Genomic DNA, 18,104 nt, shown 5'->3' with positions numbered 1-18,104 from the left:
ACATGAAAAATGGGGTTTTAATTATTGATTTATAGAATAATGATTTGAGATATACATGTTATGATATTTGGTGAGGAATATGTAATAGGTTATGCTTGCTGCCAACCCGTGTAAAATAGTGAATGTTTTCAAAAAAATATCCTCTGAAAACTATAATTATCTTATGGTGGTGGTGGTATTGTTTTCAACTGTGTAAAATATGAAGAATTTACCAAATTACATTTTGTTAGGTAGGTATCTCTTCATTGAGTGACAACAAAATATACATAACTTGGTGTTCAACAAGGACATTCAACTAGTGCATAACCAAAGTTTAATCACAATCATCATCACGAAGTTCAGAAAACTGCATATTTGTGAATTAAAATGCATAATGAAAACAAAACTTAAGCCCTATTCTGATCAGATATAAGGTTTAAATAAAAACTTCATTCAGGCGATATATCGAGTATGTGGTGTGCAGCAAATTCAGACAGCGTGTTTATTAGTTCTATGTTGGCATCAAACAACCCACAAAATTCAGCCACAGCAAACACATTCACTCCAAAACACAGAAATCATGTAACTTAACATACCCAGATCACTAAAACAGAATGAAAAAGTAATAAAAATAAAAAGAAGAAAGATAGGGAAGCGGGAAAAGGGAATTGAACCTGCGCTGATGAGAGGAAGGACGAAGAAATTGGGCGAGGCGGAGGAGTGGCGGTCGCATCGGCACAAAAGTTCGCCGCCCTTGGTTCCTCATCGGACTGGAAGATGCGAAGCAAGGGCTGTTCGCGCTGAGACAGAGTGACTACGCGCAAAGGAGGGAAGAAATAGGGAAATGGAGAAGAAAATGGAAGAAGGATCAGGCGATGCTGGTCGCCGGTGGTGTTTTGGGCGGACGGAGGCGGTTGGGCGGATTGGTTGGTGGCGTCGGGTTCAGTACGTGGTTCACGCTCTCTCTCTCTGCTAGGGCATGCATAAGGGTGGTGAGGAAGAAGATGGAATGGCGCGAAGTGACTCTAACGTTTCTCTCTCTCTCTCTCTCTTCTATATCCACCTGGAAGGTTATTAAAAAAATTCAAATTAAAAATCAATAGCCAGGTAAGTAGTTAACGTGCCATGTTGGCTTTTAACTTAATGGAGCTAACGTTTTAATGACGTTCGGGTACTATCGACAGACGGATCCAGCCTTTCATGGGTAAAAAGTCACTTTTCTTCTTCCATGGGTACTTTTGTCAGCGTTCGTAAAGTTCATGGGTACAAATGGTAGTTTTTCCAAAATTTTTTCTAAAACAATTTGTATTATTAATGGATAGAAAGACGTTTTGGTGGTGAAGACTGAAAAGGAACATTCCGTGAGGTTTTAACCGTTGAGATGTAAATTAAAATATTTGAACGGATACCATTATGTTGTGTTTGCTAGTGTGGACAATAAGGTGGATTGGCCCATGTTGGGAGTGTAATGGGTGGAGACATCATTCGGTGAGGTTTTAGTTATTAGTTGATGAGTCTAATGTCACTTTGTCCTTTAACGATGGATTGAGTTTACTGTAACATAAAAAAAAAGTTAACAAGAATGTTAAAATAAAAATAATAATGAGATATTTATCAAATTTTTTTAATGATGTTAAATTAAAAACATTGCAACATTAAGAGAGTTCTCTATAACCCATTAACATTCTAATTTTTTTATTTTGCAGTGCATCTCGATTTTATTTAAGTTTCCTGCATACATGGATTTGGATGACTTAGATATTAAAATGACAACCTACATGTTTGAACCAAATAAAAGAAGGTTACATATTTTATTATCTATCTATTAAAGCTTTTTGAAAATAGTACAATATTAATGTGTTTCATGTTTGTAGTGATGAGGTATTGACGACAACAAATAAATTTAGCGAAACTCATGACAACTTCAAGTCATTAATTCCCAAAGAATTGGTGCATGGGGATGTAAGTGGATAATTAAGTTACTAACTCTAGCATACTTTCAATTCTGAATAAATTTATTAATTACCACATAGGTGTTGGATTTGGTGGCTACTATGCTAACTGTGTACGAGAAAGGATTAGGATGTCAAACATACTGAAATTTGTCAACTGTGTTTTTGATATGCCATGTGTTTTTCAGGCTTGTTATAATTTTTATTTATTTTATCTTATTGTATAATTGGGATCACTCACTTAGTCTTTAACTATTAATTTCAGCAATTCATACTGGAATGTGATATCAAAATTGAAATTTTGTTGAAATATTATCAAAAATAATTCATGAAAAAAGTTGATGAAGGTCTAAAAAGGTTTATGATTTATTGTATTTTTTCTTTGTTTAATGGTTTTTATTTTTATGATTTATATGCGCAATACAAATAACAACTACCAATATTATTTTAATATACGCTCCTATAGACTTACTGCAAAAATTGTAGGTAAAAGCCAATAATCACTTTTTGTGGTCAACTATTTCTTCATTATAACTGCTACTAAGTCTAGTAGAAGAGAATCAATTGGCTTTTCTGGCATCAAGCTCCTAAATACATCTCTGCGAGCTGTAAGCCCTAAAAATACTATATCCTCCTTATAGCTATCAAAGATAAATTAACATAAATAAAAATAGCTAAACAAGCCCACAATACTATTAAAAAATAATATTCATATTGAATTTACTTCCTTATCCATCAATAGATTACCATACAAGTATGTTGCAATTACAAGTTTAGTATGGTCAAAACCCATCGAAGATATTGGTCTAAAATACACTTGCACCCACTAAATATATAAAAAAAACTATTATTGTAATAATAATAATAATAATAATAATAATAATAATAATAATAATAATAATAATAATAATAATAATAATAATAATAATAATAACTACTTATTATTTAGTACTTACAATAAGTAGCTCTAATCCAGGAATATTGATTGAAGTAAGTGAGTTTGTTCTCCTTTTTTTAGCAATGGACAGATCTGTATTTGCCTTCTCAGTAGAGCATAGCAACAATGGATTATTCGACACACTACTTTGTTGGTTAAGAGTCTTAGAATTGGAACCAAAGACCTTAAACACCTTAGAGGGAGAGCTGATATTATTTTCCAACCATTGAACAACAGATTGGACTATTTAAGTCAATTATTCAACAGAATTAGCTAATGAGTCTAAAGTCACTTTATCTTTCAATGATGGATTGGGTTCACTGTAACATAAAAAAAATTAATAAGGATGTTAAAATAAAGATAATAATGAGATATTTATCAAAACTTTAAGAGAGTTCTTTATAACTCTAAATTAAAAATATTACAACATAATTCCTATTTTATTCTTTTAATCGAAGATGCGAATAAATAGACTTATTATCAAAAAATAACAGAAGACCAATGAGAATAAATTTATGAAACAAGAACAATAAAAAATAATTAGTATGTACTTGTTCAAAATTTCAGTTGGTTCTTGACAGATCTTCATGTTAGGAATAAAACTTGCCTTAATAGAAACAGCTCAATTATTTTTATACATTTTTACCATTGTAATTAGCTTGTAATGTTATGTGTTTGAGAAAAAATACATAATAATAATAATAATAATAATAATAATAATAATAATAATAATAATAATAATAGAGTTGTTATTATATATCAATTTAAGGTAAATCAATATTAGATACAAATTCAATCTAATAATTGACAATCTAATTAATTCATAACCAACATGAATCGCACAAATTATATTATTTATAAGTAAAGCATATATTCAGCCAAAAACAATATTATATGTAAGTAAATATTACAAATTTAAATGCTAATATTACGTAGAATAATAAGTTAGAATAAGTTAGAATAATAATATCTATTTTAAATTATGTCTAAATGAAAATAATAAATTTTCAGTTTTATATTATTTAAAAAAAGATTTATTATTAAATATTGTGTATTTATTATCACATTGAATAATAAACTTAAATAATAATATCTATTATGAATAAATTTGAAATAAAATAATAAATTTACAATAATATATGATTTAAAAAAATTATTTATTATTAAATATTATGTATTTATTATCACGTGAAATAATAAATTTGAATAAATATATATACTATAAATTTTTAAATAAAAATAACAAATTTTCGGTAATATATGATCTTTTAAAAAAATAACATATTTATTATTAAATATTAGGAAAAACTACCATTTGTACCCATGAACTTTACGAACGCTGACAAAAGTACCCATGGAAGAAGAAAAGTGATTTTTTACTCATGAAAGGTTGGATCCGTCTGTCGATAGTACCCGAACGTGTTATTATGTTATAAATGGAATCCATTTTTTGGATATTCTAAAAAAACCAAGAAGTCGAGTTGGATCGTTTCAATTCCTTTCATTAAAACGTTAGCTCCATTAAGTTAAAAGCCAACATGGCACGTTAACTGCTTACCTGGCTTTTGATTTTTAATTTGAATTTTTTTAATAACCTTCCAGGTGGATATAGAAGAGAGAGAGAGAGAGAAACGTTAGAGTCACTTCGCGCCATTCCATCTTCTTCCTCACCACCCTTATGCATGCCCTAGCAGAGAGAGAGAGCGTGAACCACGTACTGAACCCGACGCCACCAACCAATCCGCCCAACCGCCTCCGTCCGCCCAAAACACCACCGGCGACCAGCATCGCCTGATCCTTCTTCCATTTTCTTCTCCATTTCCCTATTTCTTCCCTCCTTTGCGCGTAGTCACTCTGTCTCAGCGCGAACAGCCCTTGCTTCGCATCTTCCAGTCCGATGAGGAACCAAGGGCGGCGAACTTTTGTGCCGATGCGACCGCCACTCCTCCGCCTCGCCCAATTTCTTCGTCCTTCCTCTCATCAGCGCAGGTTCAATTCCCTTTTCCCGCTTCCCTGTCTTTCTTCTTTTTATTTTTATTACTTTTTCATTCTGTTTTAGTGATCTGGGTATGTTAAGTTACATGATTTCTGTGTTTTGGAGTGAATGTGTTTGCTGTGGCTGAATTTTGTGGGTTGTTTGATGCCAACATAGAACTAATAAACACGCTGTCTGAATTTGCTGCACACCACATACTCGATATATCGCCTGAATGAAGTTTTTATTTAAACCTTATATATGATCAGAATAGGGCTTAAGTTTTGTTTTCATTATGCATTTTAATTCACAAATATGCAGTTTTCTGAACTTCGTGATGATGATTGTGATTAAACTTTGGTTATACGCTAGTTGAATGTCCTTGTTGAACACCAAGTTATGTATATTTTGTTGTCACTCAATGAAGAGATACCTACCTAACAAAATGTAATTTGGTAAATTCTTCATATTTTACACAGTTGAAAACAATACCACCACCACCATAAGATAATTATAGTTTTCAGAGGATATTTTTTTGAAAACATTCACTATTTTACACGGGTTGGCAGCAAGCATAACCTATTACATATTCCTCACCAAATATCATAACATGTATATCTCAAATCATTATTCTATAAATCAATAATTAAAACCCCATTTTTCATGTAATAAATAATGGAAAGGATTAAGGGATGTATTGGGCTGATGAATGCAGTTTAGCTAAAATTTCAAATAATATATAACTAAAATTTTACTACTTCTTAATTATTCTAATAAATTTAAATCATATCTTTTTTATGTGTAATAAATTTATAGAAACAATAGTCATTTAATTATTGAATGAATCATATTTTATAATTTAATAATTAGAAAAGTCATAAACATTGTCCAAATTTTTTCGTGAGTCAATTTTAGTGAAAATAGACAATTAAGTTTCCCATGAACCAGGATTTGTTCATTTAGTGGTAATAGACATACCTACATAATTAATAAGATTTACATGAATAATAATATTTTAAGAAACTAATTATCACGTTAATGTTTGAGTCGTAAGGCGTTGTTTATCAAAAGTTCGTCTTCATTTCCTTTTTTTATCTTAAATATTTTTTATTTTAAATTTTTATCTATTGGCTAACTAAAATATTTTTATCTATTTTATCTTAAATATTTTTATCTATTGCAGTTTAGCTTCTCTTATTGTTTGTCTCAAATAAAGTGCAACTGTTTTCTGAACTTTTTGATGATGATTATTATTAAACTTTAGTTATGCGCTAGTTGAATGTCCTTGTTGAAATAGTAGGTGTATTGATATGGATTGTTCATTCTTTTTTTATTGACAGAAATGGCTACCAGGATGCATATCACATTAATAATACACCATAGAGGTAGACTTGAAAGGGGATTAGATGACAAGTTGTGTTACGCAGAAAGTGAAATTACTGAGGTGGAGAGAGTTAACGTGGATACTCTGAATGGCTTCTTCATTAGTGACCTACTGAAAGACATTGGGTATCCAATCATCTCCGATTTCTACTGGCGACAGCCTGGAATGGAAATTGAGGGTGGTTTAAGACTTCTACGACTTGACATGGAGGTCGTTAAGATGTATGAAACTGCTGTGGAGAATGGGCATAAGATTGAATTAAACATAGAGCACCCAATTAGCCAAGCAGATGTTGTAGATACGAATGAAGAAGCTGGTGTAGAAGCACCTGATCAGGTTAATGTAACTCCATCAAGGAGGAGGAGGAAAGTTTATGTCAGGAGGACTCCAACTCCAAAGAAAGCAATAGGTCCTAGAAGAATTCTTCACCTGGAAAGGGTACATACTGAAGCCCAAATTACAGAGGAGACCCATGGCACAGAAAAGGCCCAACCAGATGCCAGCCCAAATCCATCAGTTCCAACTACACTAAACACAATTCATGTATCTGAAGAATCTGCTACACCAAACACAGTTCCAGCATCATCTATTCCGCTTGACAACAATGCCCAGTCAAAGTCACCAACATACAGAAAGCCACCCTCTACCTCTGATGATCCACAAGATGAATTGCTCACCCAATATGTTCCTTTACCACAAAATCAACCCTCCTTCCGAGCCATGCCTGAACCACATCCAACCCCACCACCCAACACCTCTTCTACCAATCCATCTGCCACAGTAAATGCTCCAAAAACACAGAATAACAACACAGAGGAGGGTACTGAAGGTAGTAGGAGAAAACAGATAAGGAGATCTACTAAGAGACCCCTTCCAACTGGACAAACATTTATCCCTAATACAGATCCGAATCAACCTTCATCAGTATTTATTCCGGTAGATGGGGGAGAATATTCAGATGATGAACCTGGTCTTCATTGCTATGAGTCAGAGGGCCTCTACAGCATTGGAAGTGATGAGGATGACCAGGAAAGGTAATTTCCACAGGGCAATGCCGATGCACCTGTTAAGGAGGTGAGGCTGGAGCTTGAAATGGAGTTTGAGACTTTGCAACAGTTCAAAAAAGCTGTAAGAAAGTTCAATATTAACCTTGGAAGAAGTATTTTTTTTTCAAAGATTGATTCAACAAGATGCAAAGCTGTATGCTATGATGAAAACTGTCTGTGGCAAATTTACTGTGCCAAGAGGTCATGTCCGGTGAGTTATCAAGTCAAAACCTTTGTCAATGAGCATACTTGCCTACAGAACTTGCATTGTAAATCTGCCAATGAAAAATGGGTAGTTGATGAGTTGGAAGAGAGAATAAGGAATCAACCTGATATGATAGTAAAGGATGCTGAGAACTACTTTAGAACTGAGTTTGATGTGCTTGTAAGACCTGGCCCCATTAAATGTACATATTGTCTGAAGGTATAACCTAACATTCCATGTCTCATTTGTTTACTTTTGCATATTGGTTGTATTGTAAAGAAATTAAAATTGTAATTATTGCTACTGTTTTCTTATACTGGTCATAACAGCAAAGGATGTGACAAGAAGAAAGAAGCTATGGCTAGTGGAGGAGCTGCATCAGGTAGTGGTAGTCAGCATTAGGGTGCAGCAGCAACAACTGAAGGTATGGGTGTTGATGATCTTGATGAGGATGCTGCCAGAGAGCAAGAGATGTATTGGAAAGAGACTTTGGAGGCAGCAGATGCTGAAGCATCAACTTCAGATTCACCCAATGTAAGTTATTTATATCCACTCTTTTCTTCTACTTATTGGCATGAAGATAATTTTATCTTGCATTAAAAATTTGAGCTAATGCAATTATCAATATTTATAGGTGAATGTTGATGATCTGAACTGTGTGAATCCTTCTGAAGAACCTATGGTAGTAAGACCTTTACCTTCTAACTCCTCTACTACATATGTGCCACCTAGACCTATCATAAAGCCAACCATGTCCAAGAGACCAATTAGGAGGAGAAATATTAAGAGGCCACTACCGTCACAACCTTCTCCCCTCAGACCTGCCCCACCACAACCTACTCCCATAACGCCTACCACACCACAACCTTCTGTTGTTAGGCCTACATTACCAACTAACCAACCGCCTTCAAGAGTTACCAGACAAACAATGCATGGTGCAAGTCGAGGGACCACTACATTATTTATGCGATTCATGCCAACTCCACCATCCACAATTCAAACACCAGGCAGATGGCCAGTACCTGGGTTCCGTCCACCAACAGTAGCATCTTCAAGTGGCAACAACAACAGGGTTTCTAGTAGCAATAGCAACTCCACACCCAACAAATAGGATTTTCTAGTCTGAATTTGTTTTTTGATGAAGTACTTGCTGTAATGAGAGCTCCATGAACTCTCATATTATGTTTTTTTGTAACTTATGCCTAGTAAAAACAGCATACAACTTGATGCTTTCATGTTCATAGTTTGTATTGGTTCTATTAGGTACATTTGATTTGCTACAGCTACATCAAACTCATACCCTCGTTCTGAGACTTTTGTTGATAACTGCATATGAGTAAATTACTTCAAGGATTATTATAGCTTATGGAATGAATTACTAGTTCCATTTTCAGTTTACAACTTTGCTATTTATTTTACAATACCATGTTTCTGGCTAGATTAAGACAAATCACGACATTTATATTTCTTTTTTTTTTTGTCAAAATTGAGTTAACTCCAATCTAACAGATATCAAATACATTAACAATCATGGACATTAATGTCATAACACAACTTGACTTTTTCCACAAGAAGTGAAGATAGTAACAGAGTTTCGAAGTTCATCATCATCGAGACCAACCAGCTTTTAAGTTCATCATCATTGAAACCAAAAAGCTGCACAAAAAGATCCCAGGACAACATACACCATAAGCACAGTTACATATTGATTAATTGGAGTAGATTCAGCCCTACACAAATTAGTAAACTCAAAAAAATAGTTATAATCCATGACCTAATAGTTCTAATTTCACCATGGAGCTTCCCTATCTTTAACAAGATCTTCACATTATTCTCTTGAATCTCTCTTCTTTGCCCAGTGAGATTGACCTCATGGCTACTACAGGAGCTATCTTGATTTTTTCTAACAAGGGCTCTTGCCAGTCCCTCCCATCCTCCGTCAATCTCATCCACCCATACAAAATACTTGCAATCCATCGTCTGTAGTGTGAAAGGGATCCGCGAAGGAATAAGGAATCATTCACAATAAGTTAATCTGATCCGAAGCACAAAAACAAAAAGACTTACCTTCCATAGAGGACACCTTACGAACCATCTCCCAGGATTTGTTAAGGTTCCAGATTGTAGCAACACCACACCCTGTCCACAAAAGTATCTCTCAGACAAAGTATTCTCTTCACCCCTCTTGGAAGACGAAGTCCCTTCTTCGCTGATGCTTCCATTCGAAGAACATTGGTTACCTCTGCTTCTCCTAGACATTCTAGGGTTTTGAAATTGAAATTGGAGAAACAGTTGAGGATAAATTAGGAAAATGGGTGATGTTATAACGGTATATTTATGCTTGGACACGTTAGACTGCTGATTCAAAGCCAGGTAAGCAGTTAACGTGCCATGTTGGCTTTTAACTTAACGGAGCTAATGTTTTAATGATGTTCGGGTACTATCGACAGATGGGTCCAGCCTTTCATGGGTAAAAAGTCACTTTTCTTCTTCCATGGATACTTTTGTCAGCGTTCGTAAAGTTCATGGATACAAATGGTAGTTTTTCCAAAAATTTTTAATGTATCAGGTTTTAATAATTTAACTGTTATTCTTAATTATAAAAAATATATATAATATATATTAATTAAAATTAACGATTAAAATTATTGAAACACCAATATTTTAGTATATTTAAATTTTTTTAATATTTTAGTTCAATTTAAATAAATAGTTTAATTAATTTTTTTAAAAAAATTAAATAATAAATATTTATATTAAAAGTAGTTTATAAATAGTTATTTTGTGTTTAATTTTTTAGTTTTAAAAGTACTTATTTTAAAAGAAGAATGATAAAAAAATTTTATTATAAAAAAATTATTTTTTTAATTTCTCTATAAATATTTAAATAATTTTTTAAAAAATTATAATTTAATTTTAAAAATTACACTAAATATTAATATTATAAATTTTTATAAATTAAATATTAAAAAATAAAAAATTACTTATGAACTATTTTTTTTATAATAAAATAAAAAAAATTATTATTTCTCTAAACATAATTTTTATATTTTAATTTCTCAAATACAATTTTTTTTTATATTTAAGCAATTTTTATATACTAGACAATGATATAAATTAAAAGTGCATATTTCAAAAAATTTGAGTGGAGTTTACCGAAAATTAGACGAATTTGCCAATTTTTATAGAGTTTGCCGGGAGCCCGACAAACTTGCTTAAATACAAAAAAAAAAATTGTATTTAAAAAATTAAAATCTAAAAATCATATTTAGAAAAATAATAATTTTTTTTATTTTATTATTGAAAAAAAACCCATCCGAAATGCCCTTTATACTCATCACTCAAAAATCAAAACTAATCCCAACGCCTATTGACTTTTCATTTTCCAACGACCAGCGTAGTGTAGGGAGCAGGAAGGTCGCCAACTACCGTATCCACGTAAGAAAGTACCTTCTTCGAGTCTGAGTGTGACACTATGAAGCTTTCCTCTTGTTTTCTCTCTTCCACCCAAAAACACATATGGCGTAAAAGCTAAGAAACCCCCCTTTCCCTCTCGATTCATTGACTCTCAGTTGACTTTGACTTTGACTTTGACTCTTGTTGAAACTGAAACCTTCTTCTTATCACCTGGATCCTTTTGCCATTCCGCATTTCAGTATTCTAAGATGACGTGGCGGAGGCTGTTAGAGCCTGTGGCTGCACACGCCTCCCTTCTCTGCTTCACTGCTTTGCTTCTTCTAAAGCTTCACCACCGCCTCTCCTTATCGTGGTGGTTAGTCCCTTCTTTAACTTAGTTAATTCAAGTAATCTATTTGAATCATCGCTAATGTTTGATTAATTTGCTTGGTTGCGTCACGTTACTAGTAATCGATGATTCTAGAGTAATCTATCTTCCAATTGATGGTCTACATTACCCCTAATAATACGTGTATCTCTGAATTACAACTTAAACGGTAAGTTTTTAAACACTGTGCTGTGTTATAGCATTACTGGTAATTACAATGCGTTAATCCTTCTGGGTGGTAATGTGGATTAATTAGTAAGTAGTAATCTTTTTTTTTCCCTTTTTGTGCATGATGAGTGAGAGAAATGGAGTTGAGTTTAGTAATTATTTGCTCTGGCCGTCCTTACATGCAATGAACGAATGATTTATGATGCAATGGCTAGAGTTGCATGCAAAATAATCCCAAAGAACTGGAACTCTTTTATCATTGTGCTATTGTGATGGAAAGGGTTTCTTCTGTTGGAAAGGGTCAAAGTCGCAATAGCGAGCTACTGATAAGACACAGTAGAATCCGCTTTGATTCCCTTACTTTTCCTTATAATAATTTGAGGTAGGCTTTGTGGCAAACCTTTTTTTTTTCAGCAATGACTTTATGTTTTCTTCTGTAAAAAATTGTTCATATAAGCATCAGAGCTTCTTTTGTTTAAGTAAATGGACTGGGGGAAAGTGGAAATTAGATAAAGATGAGATGAATGTCTGCTAAACTTATGGCCTGGAGTGAAAATGTGTACAATTTATTATTGTAAACTTGCAAACTTATTGGTACCTCCGAAATAATTAATGAGTGTGATATCCGTTGCTTTTATTGAAGTTGGAATGACGCCTGCATATTGTTGTCTTATTGTAAAGCTTCCACAGAGTGACAGACATAATAGGCCTTCTCTTTTGATTTAAAACATAATCGATTAGAAAGCCTTGGTAGATAGGAATTATCAAGTTGCTTCATATCACTTCACAATGATTGTACCCTAAACATCAAAATGGAAATTGTATTTGATTTAGTATGGGATTCAAATGAAGACATTGTATGTTGTTCCTTAAATCTTTTTTAAAGCCATGTACTCCAGCTCCAAAATCTTCAACACCCTTCTTTGTTGGAGATGATGTAGATTGTAGAACATATTACTATCTTCTTCTTTTCCCCTGGTTTCCTTTTAACTCAATGTATTTTAGCCCAAGAGATAGAAAAGAGTAGGTGTCTTGAAAAAGTGATGGTATTGATGGTTCTATCTGAAAATTTGTTTCATTGTAGAAATTTTATGGTAAGAATGATGTGTGATAAGGTGTGGCATATATTGGATTCTTCGTAGACAATTGTAGTTATGAATTTTTTACTTTGATCAACAGGATAATATTCTTTCCTCTTTGGATCTTTCATGCCATTGTGGCTCGAGGGAGGTTTTCATTGCCAGGGTTGTCAGCCCGACATAATCAAAATGTAAGCCATTTTCATATTCAATATAACTTGAGACTGTTTTGTACTTTTTGTGTGCTTTGGGCCATTGAGCTTCTAACACATGAGTTTGAATTACCCTTTGGCAATCACAATAAGTAAAACTCCAGAATATGGTCACTGGCTCTCCTTCGCTTTTTTTTTCCCTTTATAAATTACTCCTGTCAACTATGATGTGCAAATACAATACTGAATTTCTATTTTGTGACAGTGGGCAACAGGTCATGCTGTCGTTGCAATGCCATTACTTACTGCATTTGAACTGCTCCTTTGTATATATCTTGAGAGCATATGTGGTACACCTACATTAAAAAACTCTGTCTTCTTGGAAATGAAAATTTTGTAATAAAAAACTTGAATTCCTGTTGTGACAATATTACGAGTTCTCTTAGTATACTAATGCATTTGCTCTTTTACAGTTCGTGGTGCTCAAGTAGTCAATATGAAGATTGTGTTCCTTCCATTACTAATATTTGAAATCATTATTCTCATGGAAAATTTCAGGTACTTAGTTTGGATGTTTCAATAAAATCGTGATGTGGGCTCATATTTATCAATATTAATCAGCCATACCAACTGATGCTTGTTTTCCGTGCAGATTATGTAGGGCTCTAATGCCAGGGGATGAAGAAAACATGAGTGCTGAGGTAATATGGGAAACTCCTCCTGTAAAGATCCATATCTGCTGTTAATTCATTGAAACGATATGTGTTGAATGCAGTGTTTTTTTGTTGTAATCAGTGTTCTATATGTCAACTTGTTTTTCATGGTCTCTATTGGTTTTCCTTACATATATAACTGATTAAAACAGAAAATAGAAATAGAATAATAAATGTTGATGTTTGGATTGAAGACTTCTTGAGCACCTTTGTCGATGAAAATACAATGACCGAATTTTGTATAAGGGACAATTATCGTAGACAATAATTATACTTATATGGTAAAACTTCATAAAGAGGACAGGGTGGAATGTATATCTGTATGCCTGCAGGTTTTCATTGCTAGGATTATATTTCGTTAAAACCTTAACGTCTTTTGTTTCTCAAGTTCACATTTTACTATATTAATATTTTGTTGAAAGATAGAACTCAGTGGCTTTCTTTGATACATTTAATTGGCTCCAACATGTGGAAAAGGTTTCTTTGTTGTTTTACTAATATCTCATAGAAGACATTTAACTCAACTACAAATTGCTGCTTGGGTCAATTAAATTTTTAGTGATGCTTGTTATGTAATTGCCAGTACGATGTTCAGTTTCCTCTCTTTACTGATGAAAGATAATAAACTTGAGGTTATCGATGTAATTATACTGAAAATACTTGTTTGCTGTTTGCAGCACTTTTCGGTTGCAATCTCTAGGGTCTTCTTCATTACTGCTACAATTTTCACACTCTTAAAACTGAGTGGTAATTCTCTCTCCTGAAGTTAAATGGATGAGCTTTTTCATTTACTGTTTCCAAATTCTTTTACATTTATCATTGATATGATGCCAAATATTTTGATCTGATTGTGGAATATTGTTATGGCACTGCTTTGTTGATGTCCTTCCTCAATATTTTCCCTGGAAAACTAAGGTTTCTGATTTTGTTAATAGTGGGGAAATGCTTTTGAATAAATGCATACAAAAATCCGTTTTTTAGACTTTTCTTCATGAATACTGTGGTATCATATAATTAAAGGCCGATAATATGACTGCAGTTGAGCCAGTTTGGCTGTTAAAAAATGAAATAGAATTTGCTTTCCCCCCATTTTGTGACATATACTTTGGATGGCACAATGTTTTTCAACATGGTTAGTTCTTCATGTTTTATCTATCTAGCAAAGTAATCTCTACAAAATTATAATTCACTGTAAATGTATTTTAATTCACAGAAATATACATGACATTATACCTACTACTTTTTGGACTGGATTTTATACATATGATATATGGACCAGTACTGGAAGATTGTGGAGTCCATGTCATGTAATTTAGCCCTTTTGGAAGTCGTGATGAGTGGAGACTAGAATAAGATCTTTATTTTCATAAGTTATTCTTTTTCTAATGGTCTCTTTGTTTATCTTCACTGATATAGGTGATTTACTCGTTCTCAGCTGGTGGGATTTATTTGTTAACCTTGCGTAAGTTTACTGTGTTGTTCCTCCCTTTGTGTTTCTTAGAATGTTGGCTTAAATGTGTTAAATAAGGTTTTTAATGGATCTATCATGCTGCAGCATCGTCGAGTGCTTTGCTTTTCTTGTATGTACAAAGTGGTCCAATCTGGTCACCAGTGGTTTAGTGGTTTCTTCAGAGGGAAATCGACGCCTGAAGAGAATGTGTAACATGCAAGACATAATCATGGAAGTACCAGTTATAGTATTCCAGATTCTAATTTGTAGGTATTTAGAGGTAGGTAATGTTACTAAATCATGTGCTTGGACAGTCCTTGAGATATTGTATTAGGGGATCTGATCTGTTTTCCATTCCAGGGGGCACCTGCTTGTGCTGAAAAGAAACCTGCACCGAGTTTCTTTTCTTTTCTTTTCCAGCTGCAAAGTGCTGGTGTAATGTTTGCAGCATCTGCCTTAGTGGAGAAACTTATACTGCTATTAAATAGTGGAGCTGCTCCAAGAATATATTCTAGAGGTGTTTCAAGAGTTCATGATTGTTACTTGGGCCTCTTGCACCATGGTTCTAGGTAAAGATTCTTCTATAATTGTGGTTATTATTGGGGAAACCTTTAATAAAATTCTGTTGCTGTCATGGCATAACTTTATTCCAAGATCTTTTATCCATTTTATAACTAAATTTAACACGTCAGTAGTACATGTTGTGACATAACATGTTAGCTTTAAGATATGCATTTAATGTACTTCAACTACATCTGATGATTCAAGGTATCAGATTTTTAGGTTGGTTTTCAATTGCTGAAAGGAGCCAGGAAGAACAGGAAAAATTGGACTGTGAAGGATCTTCTGGGTATGTATGTATGTATGTATGTATGTATTATTATTATTATTAGTATTATTTTGTAGCCTCAAATTTTACTACTGGGAAATATTTTTTGATGTCCCAGTTGTGACCTGCAATGTATCTTGGAGCAATTTTTTCTTTCTAATGTCAAGCCTGATTTCTGGATATTTAAAAGATACGAATGTATGTGTCCCAAAAGCCTGCAATAGGATTTTTTTTGGCATTGTTATGATTATATGCATGGTCATAGTTGGTATTTCCATGTGTTGGTTTATTCTATATGTTTGATATAACATGGCAACTTGTTTTTGCCTAGTTTAAATTTTGGTAGATATAAGACAAGCTTGATGTGAGATTCGTTAATACCAATTTAAAATACAAAATGGATTGAAGAAAAGATTGCTTTCTCACATTTGCTCTCTAATATCACAAAGTATGACAATGGAATGAAACATTACCAGCACAATTTTCAAGTTGAAAAGTGTATGATGGTTGAGGTTTACTTGTCTATAATTTCAGCTGCCCTGTGAAAGTTAAAACTTTCAGATAACTACCAGTTTCAACTTTGAAAATGGAAAGATGAACTTTTTTAATTTGTGGCCCCAGAAGTCATCAACTGAGTCATTCTTGTTTGGAAACATTGAGATGAATGGAAACATTAAGGTACCAGATGGTACAATAACTGTGTTGCAAATTGAAAAGACACCTTTCAGGATCAGAATTCTCTTTAACTCTGCTTGAATTAGTTTGATGATCGCTTAAAATAGTTGAGCTATTTTCAATTTATTGAGTTATATTTACCTAACAGTTGTTTACAGTGATTTTTTGCATTGTGCTTCCCAATGTGCAGTTATAATACGTTCTCTGGCAACCCACCTGTACCTGAGATCATTAAGAAAATGCCTAAAAAGGATCTTGCTGAGGAGGTGATGACAGTTGTGTTAATATAAAAGTTATTTATGATGAAATATATTCCTGTCTTTTGCATAAAGATGGGAATATCAAATGTGTAAGAATGAAACATTCTGCATAGTGTTTATGTTATTGTCACATAATCTGCTCAGGTTTTGGTTAGTTATGTTCATCTGTCAATTATATTAGGCACCAAAAGTCTCTATAAGCCAATAAATCTCATCTTTATACTGTGCTTAAAATTTTTAATGTCAGGTTTGGAGACTGCAGACAGCTCTTGGCGAGCAGGCAGAAATTACAAAATGCCGCGAGCGGGAGTATGAAAGGCTTAAAAATGTAAACTTCCAACAATTTAGTCCTTAATTGTAATGTGCTTATGCTGTGTATTTTTCATAAGTTTCTTGTGTGCTTTAATTATAACTTACATTTCTGAATGTTGTTGCTCTTCACTGCTATGTTTAGATCAATGATTAACTTTACTTGCATCCTACCTCTTTGTCTTTGTTCATATATTGTTTTTCAGGAGAAAATATTATGCAGAATTTGTTTTCAGAGAGAGATTAGCATTGTACTACTTCCATGCAGGCATCGCAGTCTTTGCAGGTAAAATCAAATGTGATGTTCATGAAAACACTCTTTTTCTGGCATTGCATTCATAGCTTGGACTTATGCTTGATTTCCATGAACTGCAGCACATGCGCGGCGAAATGCAAGAACTGCCCAATCTGCCGCGACAATATTATAATGCGATTACCCGTATATGATGCTTAGGTGCCAACTACTTGACTGTGTCCATAGAATAAGAAAGGTGACTATAGTTGACAAAAGGTTAACAGGGTAAATATTCAGCCCAGTTTTGGCATTGACATTTATTCAAAGCTAACTTCTTGATTGATTAATACTCCAAAGGGTAGGAAGAGTTGAGCATGGTGTTGATACATTGGATTTGAAATTTGATTTTGGTTTGCATTTACTTTCATATGCAGTTTGGGCTGCATGAACTAAATGTGATCACTGTAATTAGTTGGAACTTGGAACTATTCCCTTAGCTTCCCTTCTTCTCATTTGTCTTATAATTCCTTAAAATATTCTAAACATGCAGCTAAATACTACAGAAGTAAGTAACAGTACAATATAATCATGAAATCTTAAAAAGTAAGATGTTCTTTTATTTTGATAATTAGGAGGGTATTTAAGAAAAAAAATATTAGAGAAGGATAAATTATTTTTTTGTCAAATAATACTAATGTATCCTAATCGCATTACTTATGTTATGAAAGATTCAGCCCAGCAAATGGAACCTCTCAAGACTCAAATCATACCAAATTCTAGTTAAGCATATCAGACCTTTTTTCTATTATTTAAAAAAAATGAGTGATGAATGATGATGATATAGCATGATTTACAATCCTTATAATTTAAATTTTCACTCCTAAGAGTGTGTGTTAATTAAACAACATTCAAGGATAAAGAAATGTATAATATATATTGGGTGTATAAATAAGAAAAAGTATATATTTTATA

At 33.2% G+C, this 18,104-nt stretch overlaps 1 protein-coding gene across 1 annotated transcript; it reads left to right on the top strand.

The window, feature by feature from the left end:
• The first annotated feature begins 10,950 nt into the window (after positions 1–10,950).
• Positions 10,951–17,628, top strand: LOC112708753 (uncharacterized). The gene is made up of 14 exons (XM_025760695.3): positions 10,951–11,250; positions 12,610–12,700; positions 12,927–13,011; positions 13,135–13,219; positions 13,314–13,362; positions 14,052–14,121; positions 14,791–14,836; positions 14,930–15,104; positions 15,185–15,393; positions 15,600–15,674; positions 16,519–16,594; positions 16,836–16,916; positions 17,104–17,183; positions 17,273–17,628. Exons 1-14 carry the CDS (start codon positions 11,144–11,146, stop codon positions 17,349–17,351), a joined length of 1,308 nt encoding a protein of 435 aa, XP_025616480.1. The 5' UTR covers positions 10,951–11,143; the 3' UTR covers positions 17,352–17,628.
• The last annotated feature ends 476 nt before the right edge of the window (positions 17,629–18,104 follow it).

This window comes from Arachis hypogaea, chromosome 1 (assembly GCF_003086295.3).
Source record: "Arachis hypogaea cultivar Tifrunner chromosome 1, arahy.Tifrunner.gnm2.J5K5, whole genome shotgun sequence".
NCBI classification, from domain to species: domain Eukaryota; kingdom Viridiplantae; phylum Streptophyta; class Magnoliopsida; order Fabales; family Fabaceae; genus Arachis; species Arachis hypogaea.
This window is presented reverse-complemented; position numbering and strand designations above follow the sequence as displayed.

What these genes read in the sequence shown, in the direction of transcription:
- LOC112708753 (XM_025760695.3), top strand. Translation starts at nt 11,144, where the DNA reads ATGACGTGGCGGAGGCTGTTAGAGCCTGTGGCTGCACACGCCTCCCTT. An exon ending in CGCCTCTCCTTATCGTGGTG is followed by an intron (nt 11,251 to 12,609) that starts GTTAGTCCCTTC and finishes TTTGATCAACAG; the next exon opens with GATAATATTCTTTCCTCTTT. An exon ending in AGGCATCGCAGTCTTTGCAG is followed by an intron (nt 17,184 to 17,272) that starts GTAAAATCAAAT and finishes CATGAACTGCAG; the next exon opens with CACATGCGCGGCGAAATGCA.